This window comes from Camelus dromedarius, chromosome 15, assembly GCF_036321535.1.
Source record: "Camelus dromedarius isolate mCamDro1 chromosome 15, mCamDro1.pat, whole genome shotgun sequence".
Taxonomy (NCBI): Eukaryota; Metazoa; Chordata; class Mammalia; order Artiodactyla; family Camelidae; genus Camelus; species Camelus dromedarius.
Genome location: NC_087450.1, coordinates 43,836,497 through 43,855,240, shown reverse-complemented (window position 1 = coordinate 43,855,240; position 18,744 = coordinate 43,836,497). Strand labels below are relative to the sequence as shown.

The window sequence follows — 18,744 nt, the reverse complement described above, 5'->3', positions numbered from 1 at the left end:
TGAAGTGTCTTCCCTGGGACCTTTAGGGAGGATAGATTCTCCCTCTCTTGTGCTCCTTCTGCAGCATGCATGGTCTTTATTGCAGCATCTCTAGCATTGTACAGACCACCTTGCACAAATTCCTGGAACCCAGTCCCGGACCTGCCATTTCATAGGTTATCAATTGATGTTTTTGAATGAGTAAATGTAACTCTCAAATGTAGTGTAATTTCTAAATTTCTCACATAACTGGGCTTTTAGAGTTTTGACATAACTTGAATCAAATCCTCCTTATTAGAATGTTAAGTCTTTACCCAAACTATTAATTTTTGGTTTAGATATTGCTGAATTCACTTATTGCTTGACTTTCCTTAAAATTTTTTTGATTATGAAATCAATTGTACAACATTTGAAGAATTACAGTAAACTAAATGCAGATAAAGATCATCTGTAATTTTATCACCTAGATGAGATTATCACTGTTAGCATTTTGTCGTATCCTTTTCTATTTTTTCTGATGCATGTATCTGAATTTTTAAGCAAAGTTGGACAAAGCATATTCTGTCCAACACCCTTTGAAAGATTTCCCCCTTAACAGATCCCATATTCTTTAATTTTCCTCAGTGTGATTTTTGCAGTGTTTTTAAAGACTGCCCTGTGATGGAGACATTTTTATGGCATGATAATAAGTGAAAAAATAATAATTTAATAGTAAATGCCATACTTTTAAAACCAGTCTGTCTCCTTCCTTCCCCACTAGTGTGTGTGTGTTTTTGTGTTCAGATAAATATCCAGGTTTCTTTCCTTCTACTTCTTTCTTTTTATCAATTCATGCATTTAACTCTTTTATCTATTTGGGATTTATTTCAACATATAGTGAGTGATAAGAATCATATTCTTTTCCACCAAATAATTAACGAAGTTTTACAGCATCCCTAATTGAATGTTCACTCCTTTCCCACTGATTTGAAGTTTTACTTCTTATCACCAATGAAATAATTATGTGTATTTTTCTAAGATGTGTTTTCTATGCATTTAAAAGTACATTCCTTACCACTTACGAGCTCTGTGGCACTGAGTGAGGTACTTAAACCTCTCTGTGCCTCAGTCTTCCCATCAGTAAAATATTGGCTACTCCAAAAGTTATCATAAATGAGTAAATATCTGTAAAGTTCTTACAACAGCATTTGCATAATAAGTGTTCTATAAAGATTTGAAGCAAAAAAATTGCAGTTCTGTGAATGAGGTATTTTCCTTTTCAGAAATGAGAAATAAACTGCCCGAGGTCAAAGAATTAAAAAAAAAAAGTACATTCTTATGCCAGGGTCATGTTGTTTTAATTATTGTAACTTTATAATTAAACATTACTGCAGTGCAAATCTTGCCATGTTAATATTTTTCAACGTTTTCTTAATTATTAGTACCCGTTATGGTTGTGAGTAGGAGCCTGGCCTTTGTGCCTGGACAGCCTTGGGTCTGAGCCCCAGCTTGCCTCTTTACCATCTCTCTGATCTTGGGCAAATAGCTTAATTTTTCTTAGCCTCAAATTCTTCTTCTGTGAGGAGATGATCGTGTATCTACAGCACTGGTGGGTGATGTTGGATGAGATAATGTGTGTCAAGTGTTTGGCACATAGTAAGTGCACAGGAAATGATAGATCCTGTCATTATGTGAAATTTGGAGCAAGTTCATCAGGTTGCAAAAAAAATACCACTTAGGGGAGGATTTATATATGTATGTTTCTATCCAGGAACAAAACTCTTATTTTTACTTTTATGCTCTTTAGTCAATATTTATACTTTTCTTACAGGTATTATGTATTTCTTTGCTAAATTTATTGTTGTATTTGTGAATTTGACGTGGTAAAAAATCATTTTCCCATTACATTTTATAACTGGAATGTGTCAGGGGTGGTGTAGGAGAGGCTTAGGACCTCAGTTTTCCTCCCACACAGTGAGAGTGCTCTTTCTTTTTCCAGGGTGTGTGACAGAGTCTGTAAAGATACAGAAAGTGTCATAAAATAGAAAACAGGCAGGACCCAGACTCTGTGCACAGTCAGGCACTGTGCGGTTTCGGTAGCAGGTTCTGCATTGTCCCCACTGTGGGGACGGGAAGAGGGTTCCTCTTGGGGGAGGGGTGGCATGGATGGCGGTGAGAGGCTCCACTGGTGGTGGTTTCTGGATAAATGTTTTGGGAGGTCTCAGGTCATAGGGCAACAAGATCCGGGTCATGTTTCTATGTTGGGCGCATCTCAGGATCAGCTACTTCCCAGGGACAGTGGCAGAAGCCCTGGGCGGCACTGGCCTGAGGCCTCGGGGGAGGTCCGTGTGTGGGTGCAGGTCAGGTTGGTGGTGGGTGCTCAGAGGCAGTACGTTATAAGTAGTGTTTCGTTGTAGAGGAGAGGAGAGGAATCCTGCTCCAGGCAACCAAGCTCCTTCTCGTGTTAGCAGCAGGGAGAGCGGTAAACCCTTAAATGTAACTAGAGTTCATTCATAGAAGGGGGTGTGTGTGTAGTTTCCAGGGCTGTGGATTAACAATTTTAAAAGATGGTTTTCATGTAAAGAAATATTTGAAAAGTGAACAAAAGGTAACGTAAATTACCACAGCCAAAATACTAGGTTCTTGGCTTTTTGTTTTATTGAATAGGTGTAGGTATATTTTTTTCTAGTTTTTATTTTGCTGAGGGCCTACGCGTATATAAATTGCTAGTGAAATCTTAAATCCAGATTAGGGTAGTATTGAAATAGCCAAAAGAGAAAACCTTTTTAATGTTAAAAGCATCTTCTAATACTGCTCTTTAGAATAAAAAGTCAGGTTGTGAGCAGGTGTCGTCTTCTGTGAACGGCGCGGCGCGGGCAGCGGCGTCTGGCCCGCGGCGTCACGGCCTCTCCCTCTCCTCCCCGCGCAGGTCCAAGCCCGCTCTGCGCCGCAGCTGGAGCAGCAGCACCGCCGCCGGCGGCCTGGAGGGCGCCGTGAAGCTGCACGAGGGCTCCCAGGTCCTCCTCACCAGCTCCAACGAGATGGGCACCGTTAGGTATGTGGGCCCCACTGACTTTGCCGCGGGGATCTGGCTGGGCCTGGAGCTTCGAAGCGCCAAGGGGAAGAATGATGGGGCAGTGGGAGAGAAGCGCTACTTCACGTGCAGGCCCAACCACGGGGTCCTCGTGCGGCCCAGCAGGGTGACCTACCGCGGGATAAACGGGTCGAAGCTGGTGGACGAGAGTTGCTGAGTTCAACTTCTACAGTATTGAATGAGCGCGCGCGCGCGCGCGCGCACACACACACACACACACACACACACACACACACACACACACCCTATATATAAAGCAGACATAATATAAAATAGTCCATGGCAAATGGTTTACTTTATTTAGCCATTTCAAATTTGACAGTACAGCTATCTTCATAAAAACCATTATAACAATTCAGAGAGACGTCTTTAAAAAGCTGGGAATATGAACTGGGGGAGCCATTGTTCTCTTAAAACAATTTTAAAAGGCTTTTTTTTTCCTTTTTAAGTTTTTAAAGCTTTAGACCCAAGAAAATTCTGAGACTTGGGGAAAAAAACATGCCATTAGGTGACCTGCTGATGTTGCTTACTTACTCTCATTTTTGCACAGAAGAGTGGATTTTTTTCATACGCCATAATTGTGAAAGTTTTCACTAGCTTTGGTTAAGACAAGCTTTTCCTGCCAAGTATTTTTGGAGTTTTTTCTCCTTTCTGTACTAATAAGTACAGTAAGAATAACAGCTGTACGACTGGTGTATTTTTCATGTTTTGGGGTAGTTATTTGCCCTCCTTCCAGGAATGCCTCACCTAAAGATACTTTAGAACTGGGGGGTGGGTGGGCCTTTGAGGCTGTGGAGCTCAGTGTCTCGCCTGTTGCCAGGTTTTAAAGCCGTTCTTCCCTGGGGTCACGAACGAGCTGATTAACAGCTAATAGTGCGAGGGACTCCTGGCCTGTGGCTCAGGCGCTCTCCTCTGCACAAAGTGTGTCATCGCAGTTTTTCTTACGTGTTGGCGACTGCCTCATCTGGACGGACTGAAGAAACCCATGATTAGGTTTATGAAATCAAGTTACAATTAGAACTTTTTGCACATACTTATTGATCTTCCTTATTGGATGTACTTATAAAACACACATACACGAAGCACTTTTAAAATAAAACATGATGCACTTTCCTCTTTGTGGAGAATTTGCCATCATTTCCTCCTGGGGATATGAAAAACAAACAAATTATATGTAGGAGAAGAGAGCAAATTAAGAAGAATGTGGTAGTTATTCGTTTAAATGTTTATGATTTCTTGGTTTTTTGTTTTATTCATAAAACTGGTGTTGTGTTTGCTATTGTTGCTACTTTTATATATTCAGTTGTTGCAGAATTCAGCCTGTGACAAAGCTGCGGAGCTGGATCATGTGTTTATTTTCCTTTTGAGCACACATTAACAGACTGAGCTCTATAACAGAGTGATGTAGTAATGAAAAACACTTGTGAATATGTATTGAAGTTTATGTCTGACGTGTGTAAAGATTTATCTTTTATTGTAGATGTAGACTAAACTACCACAGAAATATCAGAACAGTTTGCTTCATAAGATTAAAAGCATCCTTCAGAATGGAGCTTGCTTTGTGCTTGGAAATAATACACTGAACTATTTTGCAATATACTATTTAAAATCTAAATGCTGTTGCTTTGCTGCCTTTTAAAATATGAAATTTCAAATATTGCTAGAGCTATTTTCCTGAAGTATGTTTGCAAAATAAGGCTGCTTTATAATCAAGGAATATTTTTATTGATTGAAGAAAATGACTGTACTGTGATTCTAAAGTAAACTTATTTTATTATACAGTTTATTTCTTTAAAAACTCTATTTATACCTTACCATGAAACCCATGACTACACTGAACTGGGGTGTTCATAATTCTTCCTGTTAAGACCCCATATGTTAGAAACAGTAATGCCAACACTGAATTTATTTTGAGGTCAGAGAACCAATTGGTGGCATATTTAGACTAGGATTATTAAATCCATGTACTGTGTATGTTTCCATATGCTATGCATAAAAATTAGGTGTTTTCATTTGTGTTTTGCTTGTGTCATTCAAAGATCACTTCTTGAGCATTAATAAAAAGAGAAGCTGTTTCGGTTTGGAATGGTATGTTGTCATTGACCCTGCCTGCAACCCTCCTTTTCCCAGGTATTCAGAGTACGTATGCTTTGAATTTAACTTTCTTCCTTCTTACAGTAATGGCTTGGATTTTCCTATCCCTATAAAGAGTCTTAAAAAGTACCATGCTTTCTACTGAGCAAATGAAGTTATGTTTTTAGCCACCATCCTATTACATTGTTTTGATGGGCAGAGAGCCGTTTAAGAGAAGAATGTGTTTCTACAGTTTTTTAAATTGCTTAATTATCTTTTACGCCAGTGGGATTTCATTTGTTTAGGGTAGGATAGAACACTTTGAATTTATAGACTTAAAAATATATATAAATAAGTACCTATCTTTTACTAAAAGACTTTGTTTCTGTATTTTAAGGTAAATTGATGGGAGTATTTCGAAGTGCTTAAAAGTGTTCAGATCCAGACAGTTGTGGAATCTGAACCGAGACAGTGTGAGTCCCTTGTGCCGTCCTCTCCCCGACTCCTCGCCAACCCTCCCAACCATGTGTTATTTTCTCCCTTAGCATTTACCACCCTTGGTCATGCTAAACTTTTTGCTTATTATTTCTCTCTCCCCCCACTTGGATTGAGGGATGGACTTTGAGTGCTTTGTTCTTTGCTTCATCCCTGACACCTGGAATAATACTTGGCACCGACCAGATGTTCAGGAAACGTTTGCTGGATCAACAGGAGGCGGAGGAGGCCATCGATGATCTGAAGTAGAGGTATTGTCTCACAGGCTTCAGATAGGTGGCCTGCAGAGGCCAGGTCACAGAATGGGCACATTTCGCTGGGTTAGGGAGAACAAAGGACAGGAAAGGTGTGAATCATGGTAACCCAACTTTACCCCAGGACAGTGATGTGAAGGAGACAGAAGATGCTAGGTAGAAAAGGGGGCAGGAAAGACACAGTGGGGTCACCTAGCTGCCTGTTTCCCCCAGGGCTGGCTTTGAATTTGTTGTGATATGATGGTACTTGAGAGAACACAGTGACGTGTGTGGCCTAACGTAGAATGAACTGGGTTGGGTGTGCACAGCATTGGGCTCCGGGGTCGAGCACTGACTTTATTTCAGTTTTATTTTGAACCTACTTATTTAGACCATATAGTGACGTTATTTAAGCCACACTGACCAATGGCTAGAGACCTAGTATGTTAAGAGTCATTCTTATTTAGGAAATAAGTCTACTAATTTTAACTGTTCAGTAGAGATTATTCTAAATGATTGACTCAGAGACATAGAATATGGATCATCAGATGGCAAGCAAGTAGAAGAATTTATTTTTTATTCTTCATGCTCTTTATTTCACTACACTAACTTATAATACAAACACAGTAGTTAATACAAAACTCACATCATCACATATATTTTTAGTAATTGTTAATAATATCCCTTGGTACACAGGCCCTTATTTACAAACAATGTCACATAAGCTGCTTGAATATACAACAGACATTCTTATTGGAGCTTGTGTGGGCTGAACCAATTAAGTAGGTTGTGTTAAAAATCTTATTATAAGCAGAATATGATGCCTTTGCATAGGCAAAAAGAATTTTTTCTAGCAAAATTTCTGTCAGTGCTCCCTTTTTACAAGAGGGAAAAAGAATCTATGTGGAAGAATTAGAGAGTTAGATGGGCACACATTACTGACAGTGTTTTTTCATGATACTTGGTAGAAGCAAAAACCACAGCCTTTTCCCTTGAGAAGCAAGGCACCAAGGGGCGTGGGGACCTTTTTTCCTCTTGTCCCTTTAGAATGCCTAGCAAATAGAACTTCATAGTGAAGTATGGAAGTCGGGTCCTGGTGCTGAGGAGCGGCAGTAGGTTCTGAGTTAAGTTAGTAAAGACACTTCTAGTTTAAATTGAGGCTCTTAGCTTGAAACATAACCTGTCCCCTGTAATCACTGGTGTCATTTAAGAAATGCTCATAAATCTTGTTTAATTTCAGCTCTAAAATCCTAAATGAGCCCAGTTGTCAAGTTCGCTGCTACTGTGGACGTTCAGGCCTTTACCCACAGGCCTCTGTCCTCGGGGGGACTTGGTGTCAGGACGGGATGTTTAGTCAGAGTTGTTCGAGTTGGATAAATGAAATGAAGTAGGGGCTGTCAGGAATCGCCTTGCGCTGAGCTGAGCTTGGATTCTAAGCACTCCTGGCGTCAGGGGTTTCAGTTTCCACGTGCTGTGCTCTCCTTGGCCGGGGCTGACCTCACAGAGCTCTTTCAGCTCCAGCCTGATAGAGTCCGTCATGGTGTTAACTCAAAGTGCCCTCACCTTCTTGAAGACGGAACTAATTATTTTTCACGTAACAAATCAAGTCAGACGGACTTGGAAATGAATCATGTTAAAATTATATGCACAGCGTCAAGCCATTCTTTTTATTCTTTCTCTAACATGACTTCCGAGATTCCGCTTAAATCTGTCAACAGCGTTGGTGATATTGGCTGTCCCTGACAGTTCTTGTTGCGAAGGATAGGTGTTACTGTGCAATGTCTTTGGGAAAAATACTCTGAAATGGATTTTAAAATGAATTTTAATAGTCATATAAGGTCCCATATTGGTGGCTGGGGAAAGTGGACTTTGCATTACAGACAATAGAGAATAGTAAAGTGAAAATTTTCAGTCTCCTTTATGGAACCTGCCAGTAAAAATGGATTTCTAATTAGAGTTCCGATAGATTATGTATATTGGTTTAAAATGTTGTGATTTTCTCAAGTGATTTTGTTTTCTCTTTCTTGAAGGGACTAGAGCTTAAGGAATTAAGAAATATAATGAGATTTCTTGAGGCCTCATTTCACACTCCCTGTGGGTGATGGGAAAATCCAGTGTCATGTTTTGCTTTTAGTTTCTTTTCTTTTGTAAAACATCACCAGCTGCTTACTGGTACGTACGTGAGGAAAAAGAATCTCTCTTTAATCTTTATTTCTCTCAGAAGTGTGAGATACAACATAAATATTATTTTGAATTAATGCAAAAATATTTAAATTGGGTTTTTTCTCAACTGTTAGATGCACTAAAATGTAGGAAATTACCGTAATCTTCACAGTCCTCTCTTGCGGTGGGACATTTGAGCTGACTTTTTTGGGGGGATTCCCTATTCCTAGATTCACTGTGAAGCTCTATAACTTGGAGCAGGTTTCCAAAAATTGCCATCCAGTGGCAGTGGCTGTCTCTACAAACCTGAAAAGAGGGATTCAGCCCAATCCAGTGGCGACTGAGAGAGGGTTCCTGTTATTAGTGAATCCCTCATTGTAATGGTTCCATGATGCTTGTTCAGGGATGCCTGACTCCACATACACCTCCTGGTCTCGACGTGTGGCTTATCCTGGGCTTTGTTACTCTGGGAACAGGCATGGACAAAGTGTACCAGATATGTCATTGAGTATTAGGTGTGGTAAAAGTAACCTTCAGGTGAAAAGTTGCGTGATTTGACTTTACTAATAAGGCTGCCATTGTACCAGATGCAACAGAAGAGAAATAAGTGGTGTGATGGTGAGCATGAAGGTTGTTAAACAGACATGATTGTCATAATCCTGTGTCAGGGTAGCTTCTTTCCGGAAGCACCCTAGATTAACCTCATCTTGCTATGTTAATGATTTTATGACTTGTTAAAGAGATCTTTGAATAGAAAGACTAAACAGAGAATTGATACTAAACTTCATTTTGGTCTACTTTTGTATAAAGTTTAAATATAATTTGGCTCAGTGGGATTGTGCACTGAATTAATTGGCTTTGGCTCTGAATGAATTGAGACACACACTCTCTCTCTCCCTGTCTCTCTCTCTCTCTCGTCTTACCTACGGTGGGCCAGATGTTGGGATTTACCTTACACAGAGGTGAAGTCTTACAGAACCAGACTTTGGAGTTGAAAAGGGGCCTTTGAGACTAAACTCCTCATGTTTTTAAATGAGAAAGTGAGAGTTTAACTCGCTTGTCATGTAGGTGGTAACTGCTGTCTAATACCTACATCTCTTAACTGCTGCCCACTCTGCTTGCTGTTTCTCAAATAATTGACGAGTGCCTAGCGGTGCAAAATATTATAACCATCTGATAGTCATCCATACTGGTAAATAACCTCTCAAATGTAAGTGCTCTAGGGAGCGTTAATACACTGGTCGCTAAGGCTTAGTGAGTTCATTTAGTAAGACTGCCTTTCAACTGACAAGTGCTGCCCGACCAGCCTTTTCGTGATGGCGGGATAACTAATTGTGAGTAATTGCTTTCAAGGAGGCAGCAGGCCTAAGTAAATGAGTGGAGTGGGGCGGCAGCTGGAGCAGCAGGTGTCAAGCAGAGGGCTCTGAGGAGCCGGACAGGGGACGGTGCCACAAACGGACCTGGGACCTGCGGTTTCCCTGAGGTGAGCCTGGTGGTGCCAACTTTACTTGGATGGGTGACATACTTGTTTACAGTTACTGAACACTGAAGGGTAGAGTCGTAGCTTCAGTTTTGTAGTTATAATCCATGTTCCCCCCTCCCCCCAAATGTCTGTTATATTTGCTTACACTGAGCTTTTCAAATGTTTTGAAGTTGTTAAGCTAGAGCTAAAATTAGCTCTGTATTTGAGTGGTGCATTAAAAATTAAATGCTCCTACTCAGGATACCAAATCAAAACAGAATCTTAATAGAAGCCTTACTATTTGTTCTTGATGATTATCTTTTATTTTAGGGCATCTTGTGGCGGATTTTGGGAACGCTAGTCTTTGTTTTGTATGTTCACACAACGGCACAGGGAACCATCTGCTGCAATGAAATTAGCCAAGTCAAACTGTATGTTCTTTGGGGACCCATTTAAAAAGTCATTAGCTAAAGACAGATTGACAACACACTTCATACAATTTTATGAATCTTGTCATGGGAAATCTGTTATTCCAAGCAGTCTGAATTCCTATGCATCGTGTTTTAGGTCTACAAAGCTCTTGGAACTTTAATCCTGCTATTATTGGAGAAAATCTATCAAACCTAGTTTCTTACTGGTGTGCCCTGTGAATTCGGATGTAAAGCCCCATATTTTATGGAATAATGTTATAATCTGCAGTTACATAAGATCGTACAGCTGTAGAGTTTACCAAGTTTAACATCACTGTGTGAAGATGCCAGTAATTTTTAAAAAAAGAATTCATCAAGTTGATTAAATAGCTTCCTTTCTGTGATGCTCATTTTTTAACACTAAGTGTTGTAGGGAGTCTTTACATTTCTCTTTTGCACTGAAAGGACTTGCTTCTGGTAGGGTTCTTGCTGCTGTCATTGAACAAGTGACAGATGAAGCCGGTGTGGCACAAGTGGGAGCGAGCCCAGAGGGCCGGGCGGGAGCGGCGGGGAGTGCAGGTGTGTGGAGACATGCTCTGACTGCTGAAGTTCTCCCCACACCCAAGCCCACGTCACTTGGGAACTGGAGAGGTGTAAGAGGGGGTACTTGTGCGTTCCCAGAGTCTGTAACCTCCTTGAGGGGCGGTGAGAAAGGGACATGTATGGAGACGCTGAGGTACAGACAGGTCCGATAACCCACAGAGAGCCAGGACTCACATCCTAACTGGGGCTAGAGAATCTGGTCTTTCAACTACTAAGTAGATCTTACTATTTCTAAAAAATTACGATTTCTTACTGTTTCTATTTGCTATAATTTTGAGGTGCCACATATTAACTGGTCATTCTTCATAAATTACCAATTTCCCATTGGAATGGTTGTGAACTTTTGATGAGCTTCTTTATAGATGTGGAATATGAATAATTATACTAGCTTATGGTTTAATTAACATAGCTTCTCCAGACTTTAATTGTGCCTGTTCCTGTTCTAGGTAGACCTTTCCATCCTAATTAATAAGTATGAGCATCCACAGCATCTGTGTGAATTGCTGGAGCCAGATGGTGAGTGGACAGTGGTCCACATTAATACCATGCTGATACCCAGGGCTTACAGCAAGTTCAGCGAAACATCTTGAGGTCATCATAGCTCCATGTGGAGTTGTTTATTATCCATGTATACAGGCTTTTAAGGTTGGACTATCATTTACACAAAAACTGACACCAATAAAGACAATTAGAATCAACAAATCAATCTCAGTGGTAGTAAGGCACAACCTGAAAAATGTCATGGATTTGTAGTTTTAAGAAGAGAAAAGGTAAGGATTTCTCCCTTGTTAATGAGTTGGCTGTTTAACCGTGTAGCATGCTCCCTGTTTAATTGGTTACTGGTGTTATACATATGAAGTGGTTCTCAGTTTTGACAGCTCCTGTCATTACCCTTTTAGGAAAGTGTTTCTCAGAAAGTGATTCTTGGACCCCTGCAAGTGGTTTGTGAGTTAATGTTTATATAATTAGGCTATTTGTGCCTGGCATGTACTAAAACTTTGATACAGGTATTTAGAGATGAGTTCACTGATGGTCCATCTCCATGTGTGTCTGATGAAAGTATTTCTGGCAGTGAAGAAGATAAAGGAAAGGTGGTGTCCAGGGTTATCAGTGCTTCTCGAGGTGTGCAGAACTACTGACTAAGGTGAGCCATCTGCCCTAGGAGGAATGAACACTCACTGGTCTAGCGTTGGCTTAGAGCAGGATGGCTTTCGCACATCTGCCAGAGTGATGTAGATGAAATTGAGAAGGTAAGGGAAAAGGTCGATCCACACAGTCCTTTTGCCTGGGAATGCTTAGTGCCTAGCAAGCGATAAAAAAATGCTTTCCTCCCAAAGTGATGTTTTGGCACAGCTACCACCAGAAAAGAAACCAGGCAAGAGAACGGAGGGGAAGCAGAAAGAACAAGATGGAAACTTACTGATAAATCTTACACACCTACTTAACAGAGTCCCAGTTCGTTTTTATGGAGAAAAATTTCATATGTGAAAACCAAGTTCAGAACTCCCATTGTAACACGTCACTGCCAACCTCAGCACTCCACGTGTCCCTTAATTCCTTTACTCATTGCCACCCAGAGACAAAACTCTGTTTTACTCTGTATTTGACAGGTCTACAAGTTACGCTGCACGTACTTCAGCAAATTTGTGTTCCCACGTATGTTAGGATCACCTGATTAAGGGAGAGAAAACTCGGGTGAAACCTGGAAGGACACTGCATTAGTACCTCTCTCCTGAGGACCCCCGGAAGGCCTGCTACTCCAGTGATCCATCCTGCAAGTAGAAACTTCAACTTAGTAACATTTATGATTGGAACTGTGAGCACGTTTGACACTAGTGCCCATGAATGGGAGGTTTCTATGCTTTGATCTATCGCTGCTGAAATTTTTTGTTTTCAGTGTAGTTTATTTTAGTGGAAAGTTTTAAAACAAGTAGTAATTTAAATCTCGAGTTAGTGCAGTAGGAAACCTCACACTCAGTTGTTCAATTTTAGTAGGAGGGTTTTCTTAAGGCATGAGGTATATTAATAGGATGTTTGAATCTCTGGATCTGTACTGGTGTTTTTTTAGCCTCTAAGCACTTGGAATACTGCATTTCATTTAGATGAGCAGATACACACTTTCTTTCTACAACCGTAACTATTCACCACAATTTAACAAACAATCGTCAGCACAATTGAAAGCATCCAAACGTCATCCATGGGGACGTTTCAGTGAGTTGTCTGTTTTTCCTTTTCAAGTAAAGAATGTCTTTCCGTGTGCTGACTCACCACAGATAACGCCTTTATTCCTGTTCCCTCTGCCCTCACGTGGTCCAGGTCCACATCAACCAGGTAAGGAAGCATCTCTGACTCAGCTAGGAAACATATGATCAGCTGTTTCTGACTGGGTGGGGGCCAAGCACGCGCGAAGTGAAAGAAGCGGGAGGGAGGGGACACCCACCGTGCTTCCCGACCCTGTGCAAGCCCGTCTGGGCCTGCTGTCTCTCCTCTCCTGAAAGACCAGGGTCAACCTACGCTCAAAACCTCTGAAGCAATTGGAAAACACAGCTCTGTATGTGGCACTTCAAAACAAGTTGGCACAAAATGAAAAGTGACATTTGGTCTCTGGTTGGTGGCGTGTTACCTGTCCCGCCCCGCGGGCTCAGGGCCCAGGCTGGCTCTTCAGCCCGGGGTCCTCGTAGCGGCCGGGGCCCGGGCCGGCGGCCTCGAGGGGCAGGCCCTGCTGCTGGTAGCCGTAGTTGACGTTTCCGCAGGGGAAGTGGCGCAGCCTGAACAGGGGCACGTCCTTGATGGTGGCCGTCAGCGAGGAGGGTTCCAGGAGCAGCGAGGCGCCCGGGAGTCGGCCAGCTGCTGCGTCCGCCCGGCCGCCCTCGGGGCCCAGGTGCCCTCTTTCGTGTGGCTCCGCCGTGGCGGGGGGATTGGTCTTTTTGGTGGGCTTCTCGGTCAGCCACGAGCCGTAGGTTGGGTTCCACAGGCTGGTCGGTTTGTTTCTAGAGCCCTGGACCTTGTGCAGCTCCGAGGGCAGGCTGGACTGAGCGAACGCCATGTTCACGTGGCCGCCCTGGGCGGCCGGTCCCCGAGGGGCGCGGCCCGAGCCCTCCACCGCCGCCAGCGCCTTCTTGCCGGCTTTGGCTTTGCCGCAGGGAGCCGAGGGCAGGGCGGGCGGGGCGGCCGGCTCTCGGCCCTCCTCTCGTCTGGCAGGGGGCGCCGAGACCAGGAGAGGAGGGAGGCCCTCGGGGTCCTTGGGCCTTGTGGGCACCTTCTCTTCCTCTTCCACCAGGGGGCCGTATTCTACGGGCAACGCGGTATTGATCACATCTGGATCCTACAGGTGGGAGAAATGAATGGAGTCAAACTTTGAATCGCAGACCAGACTTAGCAATGATCTCATCCAAATTGATTTTACAGAACAGGAAGCCCTTCAGTGTTTACTGGGGATATATTTATCTGTAAGCCCCGGGGCATAAGAAACAATGAGAAATCTTCCTCCCCTTTGAAGAGCATGGAGGAGAAGCAGGATTACTGACATGTGTGCAGGGGCTGGGACGCAGCCCCCACCTGGGGCAGGAGAGTGAGGTCAGGAAAGGCTCTGCAGAGACAGTTGGGCAAATCTTACAGATTAATGGATTTTTAAAAAGTATAAGTTACTTAAAAAAAAAAATGATTCCAGTCTATTCATAATAAAATCCTTTCAACCAAAAAGTCTGGGTTTGACTTCAGTTGTGTGTGGTGGGGCAAGGGGGAGGGGAGGGACACCATGCTGTTTTACAAGGTTTATCTCCTCTTCCTCACTACCTCCCATTCTGTCTGGATGGGCTTGGCTTGGTACTAACTTTGTGTTAATCATCATAGTCTTACAGCTCTCCCAATGCAGTGGTTCTTTTACTAGTTTGGCTATGATGAAACCTAGAAAATAGTGAAGTGCCATGAGGAAAACATTTACAAAATCAACTTCGTGCTAGAGCATTTTTACAGCAATAAAGGAAAAATTTGCCAGAGATTTGAGGAAAATTGGTGGGAGAAAAAGTCAAGGAAACATACTTTAGTATTTTATGCAAATTAAGAAAAGCACTACTTCAGTTTAACAGAAAAGCAAATAGGTCCAGTACTTGTCCGTGAAGAGCAGAAGAATAAAAAATAACTTACCTTCTAATTCTGTTCCAGGGTTTAGTTCCTTATTATTAATTTCTATAGTGAGTCATTCAAAATATGCTTGTACAGAACTCCCTGCTTTTAAGAGGGATTATATACTTTGGAGTGATTTTTCTCCAAAGTGTGTGTGTGTGTTCTATTAATGTTACAACATAATAACCTAAAATGCCAATGAACATCCAGTTCTCTGAAAGAACTGAAAATAACTTAAAGTCCATCTAGATAAATGCCAGTCCACTTAGTTCTGAGCTCAAAGGACCTGAAAGGATGGAATTGTGAGGCCAGGGAGTGACAAGCATGTGAAAATGTGTACATCTGTTGTCACAACCAGGCTGGGAGAACAAGGTAGTGGTTTACTGTCCGACCTCTACAGTGTTCTCCAGAGTTAGACACCCTGGCAGAATGAGGCGAGAGAGGGGAGAAGTGACCGAGTGAAAGTCCCTGTGGGGCCACAGCTGGTGCAGGGAGAAGGGGGCACTGCCTCCATTGAGAACCCTAGAGATGGCGGAAACTGAGGGGACTCTCACTCAATAGCCTCCACTGGAAATGCTATCCCATTTCTATCAAAGGCAATATTCAGGGTCATCACTGACGGAAATGGGAGAGGAGTCTGCATTGGGACCCGAGGGACTGCTGGGAAGAGGGGTGGCTTGGACAAAAACCTCTCCAAGCCTCGGACCTCTTAAGTGGCAGTGACTAGTGTTTATTTACAAAACGGACAAATGGAGAACCACTTATTTTACCTTAGTTAACATTCATTCCCACGATCATAGCTCCTATTTTCTGGCTGGTGTAACTCCTCTTTCCTATTTTGGTACTTGCCAACTTTAAGACTTTTCCATATAAATGATGGTTGAGGGGTAAAAATGTTTGTACCTGGGTGCAGTATTCAATCCTCTCCAGAATTATGGCAAAGTTGGGCCTGTCTTCAGGCTGATGCTGCCAGCACTGGGTCATTATCCGGTATCTAAAAGAATACGTACATTCATTCAAATCAGGAGAAACAGGATGAAAAATACATTTATTCCCCCAGTATTTTTCTAAATGGGACTGAAGTGGCACTGCCTTTGGGGGTGGGGACTCATCCAGGTCCCTGCAATTGGCACATGCTGCCCTCTGCTGATGGGCGGAGTGTGACAGTACTGTCATACCGGCTCGTTAACACGGACATCCTGGTGTCTACATTACATGTGGCACCTCTCATTCCAGTCCTGAATTAAAATCACCTCTGGGGCAGAATCCTCTAATTGTATTTCCCATCTGCCTTGTTTGTGAGAAGGAGATGAGGGATGCCAGACAGGACTGCAGCAAACGCAGGGAATAGAAATACTTAAAGGAGACTCAAGACATGGTGGAGGGCAGCAGGGGTGGGGTCCTATGGGGTGTTAGAGGGTGTGAGCCTGGTGAGTCCACAACCTCCATCCAGTGGGTACCCTTCTGGCTTGACATTACTGCTTTCAAGGGGCTGGAAGACTAACCCATCTCACTGAAGCCACAGACATGTTCCTATCTTGGGGCATATTAAATGAGGTCAGCCATCTGTTCCTTCCTCTTAACACAAAAAAGCATATGTGGCTGCAGATATTTTTTGAAAAGGAAAACTGTGCCTAGTAAGTTGTAGAAATTCCTAAAAGAGTCATACACAGGCCCTGGGCAGTTCTTAGGTGGGTCCATCCGCCCTCCACTGGTGACGAACTCCAGAACTTCCTGGTTGCTTTTGCTCGGGTATGGCATGTATCCAAGAGAGAAGATTTCCCACAGCAGCACGCCGAAGGACCTGCGCACAGGACAGGAGACGTGGATATGGGCACACGCGCACACACACGGATACGTACACAGACGCACAGACACACACAGCAACGTATAGATACATACACAGATGCACATACACATGGACATGTAACACAGATGCACACACATACACAGACACATACGGACACATACAGATACACAAGACATACACATGGACACATACACAAAAACATACACATATACAAAGACATGCATACAAGGACATACATATATATACACAGCGACACAGACATAACACATACAGGGATATGAACACAGAGACATACAAACACACAAAATTTTAATTTTTTAATTTCACACTTTTCTACCATAGAGAATTCTTAATATGGAGAAAAAGTAAAGAATGAGAAAGCAGCTGCATGTGAAACTCCATAAAAGACAGCCGGCATTTTTTTTTTGTTCCAGTCAAGTTTCTGTGCTTAAGATTTTCTTTACATAATTGTAGAGTTTTGTGGGGTTTTTTGGTGCAAATTCCATTGTAGCATAGACATTTTCCATGCTAATACAAACACTTTATCAATAGAATCTGACACAGCTGTGAAACTCTCCTCTGAGTAGTCGTGCCATACTTTGCTGTATTATTTCCATATTGTTTTCAATTTTTTAATATTTAAAAAATACTGTGATGAACATCTTTATATATTTTTAAAAGGATAATTTCCTTAGGATAAATTTCTTGAATTTAGAATTAGGATAGTCTAGTAAAATCTAGGATACTTCTAATGAAATTATTAAATCAAAACAACATGAACACTGAAAAATTCTTGCCCTGTGTGGTCCGTTTGACCTCCCAGTGCGTCACTCTGATCATCAGTCAGACGTGCAAGGATGCATCAGACACGCTCACCCACGCTGAGAATTCTTACTAAAAATGAGAACTGCTGATTTTAAGGTAAAAAATGGCAGAATATTTTCAATTGTTTATTGACTTGATAATTAACAGGGTTGAGTGCTTTCTCAACTATTTGTTAATTCGCTTAATTTTTTTCTCCTATGAATTGTTCATAGTTAAGCACATATTGCCCATTTTAACCATATTGTTTTGCTATCAGGTTTTTGATTTATAGACATAATTTATACATCAAAGATACTCATCTTTTATCCAAAATTCAAATATTACTTTAGTTGCTTTCTAATTCTTTTTTTTTTAGCATACCAAAGATTTATTTTTTAGGTAGTTGAATCTATTTTTTTAAAATTTTGTGATTTCCTCCACCTGTTTTATAAATTATACACTTCACCAAAGATTAGAAGAATATTGGCTATTTTCTTCCAGTTGTATTTGTTTTTTCCTCTCAAATCCAGTTGGAACTGAGTGTGGTATATAGTGTGAGGTAAGGATCTAAATTTATTTGCTTTTCTAGGACCACTCTTCGAACACACATTCATAAAGTAATTTTCTCTTCCACTATTGACTTGTGAGGAAAACCAGGTCTGTGTCTGGGTTATCTATTCACTTCATCTATTTGTCTGCTTCTTGCATTGAAACTATTCTGTTTTACTTCTAGTGTATTTATGTTTTCGTATCTGGTTGAGTATTTCCCTCTTGTTTCTTTTTAAAGAAATGTATTTGATTTCTAATTTGTTTTAAATGAACTTTAAAATGATTTTTTTATCATGTTCCAAAATCACCTCCTTTAATATTCTGACTGAGACTTGTATTTTAAACCTATAATTTCATAATTAGCTTTCTAATGCAAAAAAGCTTATCTTTGTTTTTGTGTCTGGCTGTAACTTTCTGATGTAAATAAGTATTACTGCAGAAGCTGTAGTGAACTATATAGCTCCTCCATCTCCTAGGAACACAAGGCACTTTTTATAGACATAATTTAGGTGAAATTTCAAAGACTTTGTGAGGAGAATTGGGCAAAGATATTTTTCAAGTGAGAAGGCTGAAGCAGAGGTTATTATACAACTAATCCAAGACAGAGTAGAATACATTATTAGATCTCTTGATCCTGCTACCTGCAAATTGCCTGGCACATACATCATTCCTCTCCGCTTGGTGGTCTTTCTGTCCCCAATGCAAAACAAAATAAGCAAAATTATGCATGAAACTGGCAGCAGGGCTTAAAGACGTCCAGCTGTATGTTTTCTGCGTGTCTAGATAGGGCACCACCATCTGTCTCCCTCTGAGAGAACCACCATTTAGCAAATAGATGCTTATTTTCTTAGTTTAGAATTCAAGGGAGCAGGAAGAACTGTTGGTCTTAGAACAGTGATAATTTCAAGTAAGTAACATCGGATGTAGCAGATAATCATGCAGGACACCCAGTTATATCTGAATTT

General features: G+C 41.6%; 2 protein-coding genes and 1 long non-coding RNA gene across 6 annotated transcripts in view; 2 read left to right on the top strand and 1 right to left on the bottom strand.

The window, feature by feature from the left end:
- Positions 1-5,138, top strand: part of CLIP4 (CAP-Gly domain containing linker protein family member 4) — a 100,233-nt gene extending 95,095 nt beyond the window's left edge. For all 4 annotated transcript variants that reach the window (XM_010991279.3, XM_010991278.3, XM_064494636.1 and 1 more), the window contains one exon: positions 2,888-5,138. In XM_010991279.3, coding sequence (XP_010989581.2) covers positions 2,888-3,209 — 322 coding nt within the window. In that variant the 3' untranslated portion in view covers positions 3,210-5,138. The remainder of the gene's footprint in view (positions 1-2,887) is intronic.
- A 5,939-nt stretch (positions 5,139-11,077) lies between these two features.
- ALK (ALK receptor tyrosine kinase) overlaps positions 11,078-18,744 on the bottom strand; it is a 679,224-nt gene continuing 671,557 nt past the window's right edge. Inside the window, exons 27-29 of the mRNA XM_064494637.1 lie at positions 16,286-16,420; positions 15,520-15,610; positions 11,078-13,816 (exon numbers count right to left, since the gene is read on the bottom strand). Coding sequence (XP_064350707.1) covers positions 13,133-13,816; positions 15,520-15,610; positions 16,286-16,420 — 910 coding nt within the window. The 3' untranslated portion in view covers positions 11,078-13,132. The remainder of the gene's footprint in view (positions 13,817-15,519; positions 15,611-16,285; positions 16,421-18,744) is intronic.
- On the top strand, positions 12,730-14,193 carry LOC135323084 (uncharacterized). The gene is made up of 2 exons (XR_010384244.1): positions 12,730-12,822; positions 13,772-14,193. It is a non-coding gene; the product is annotated as an uncharacterized LOC135323084 (long non-coding RNA).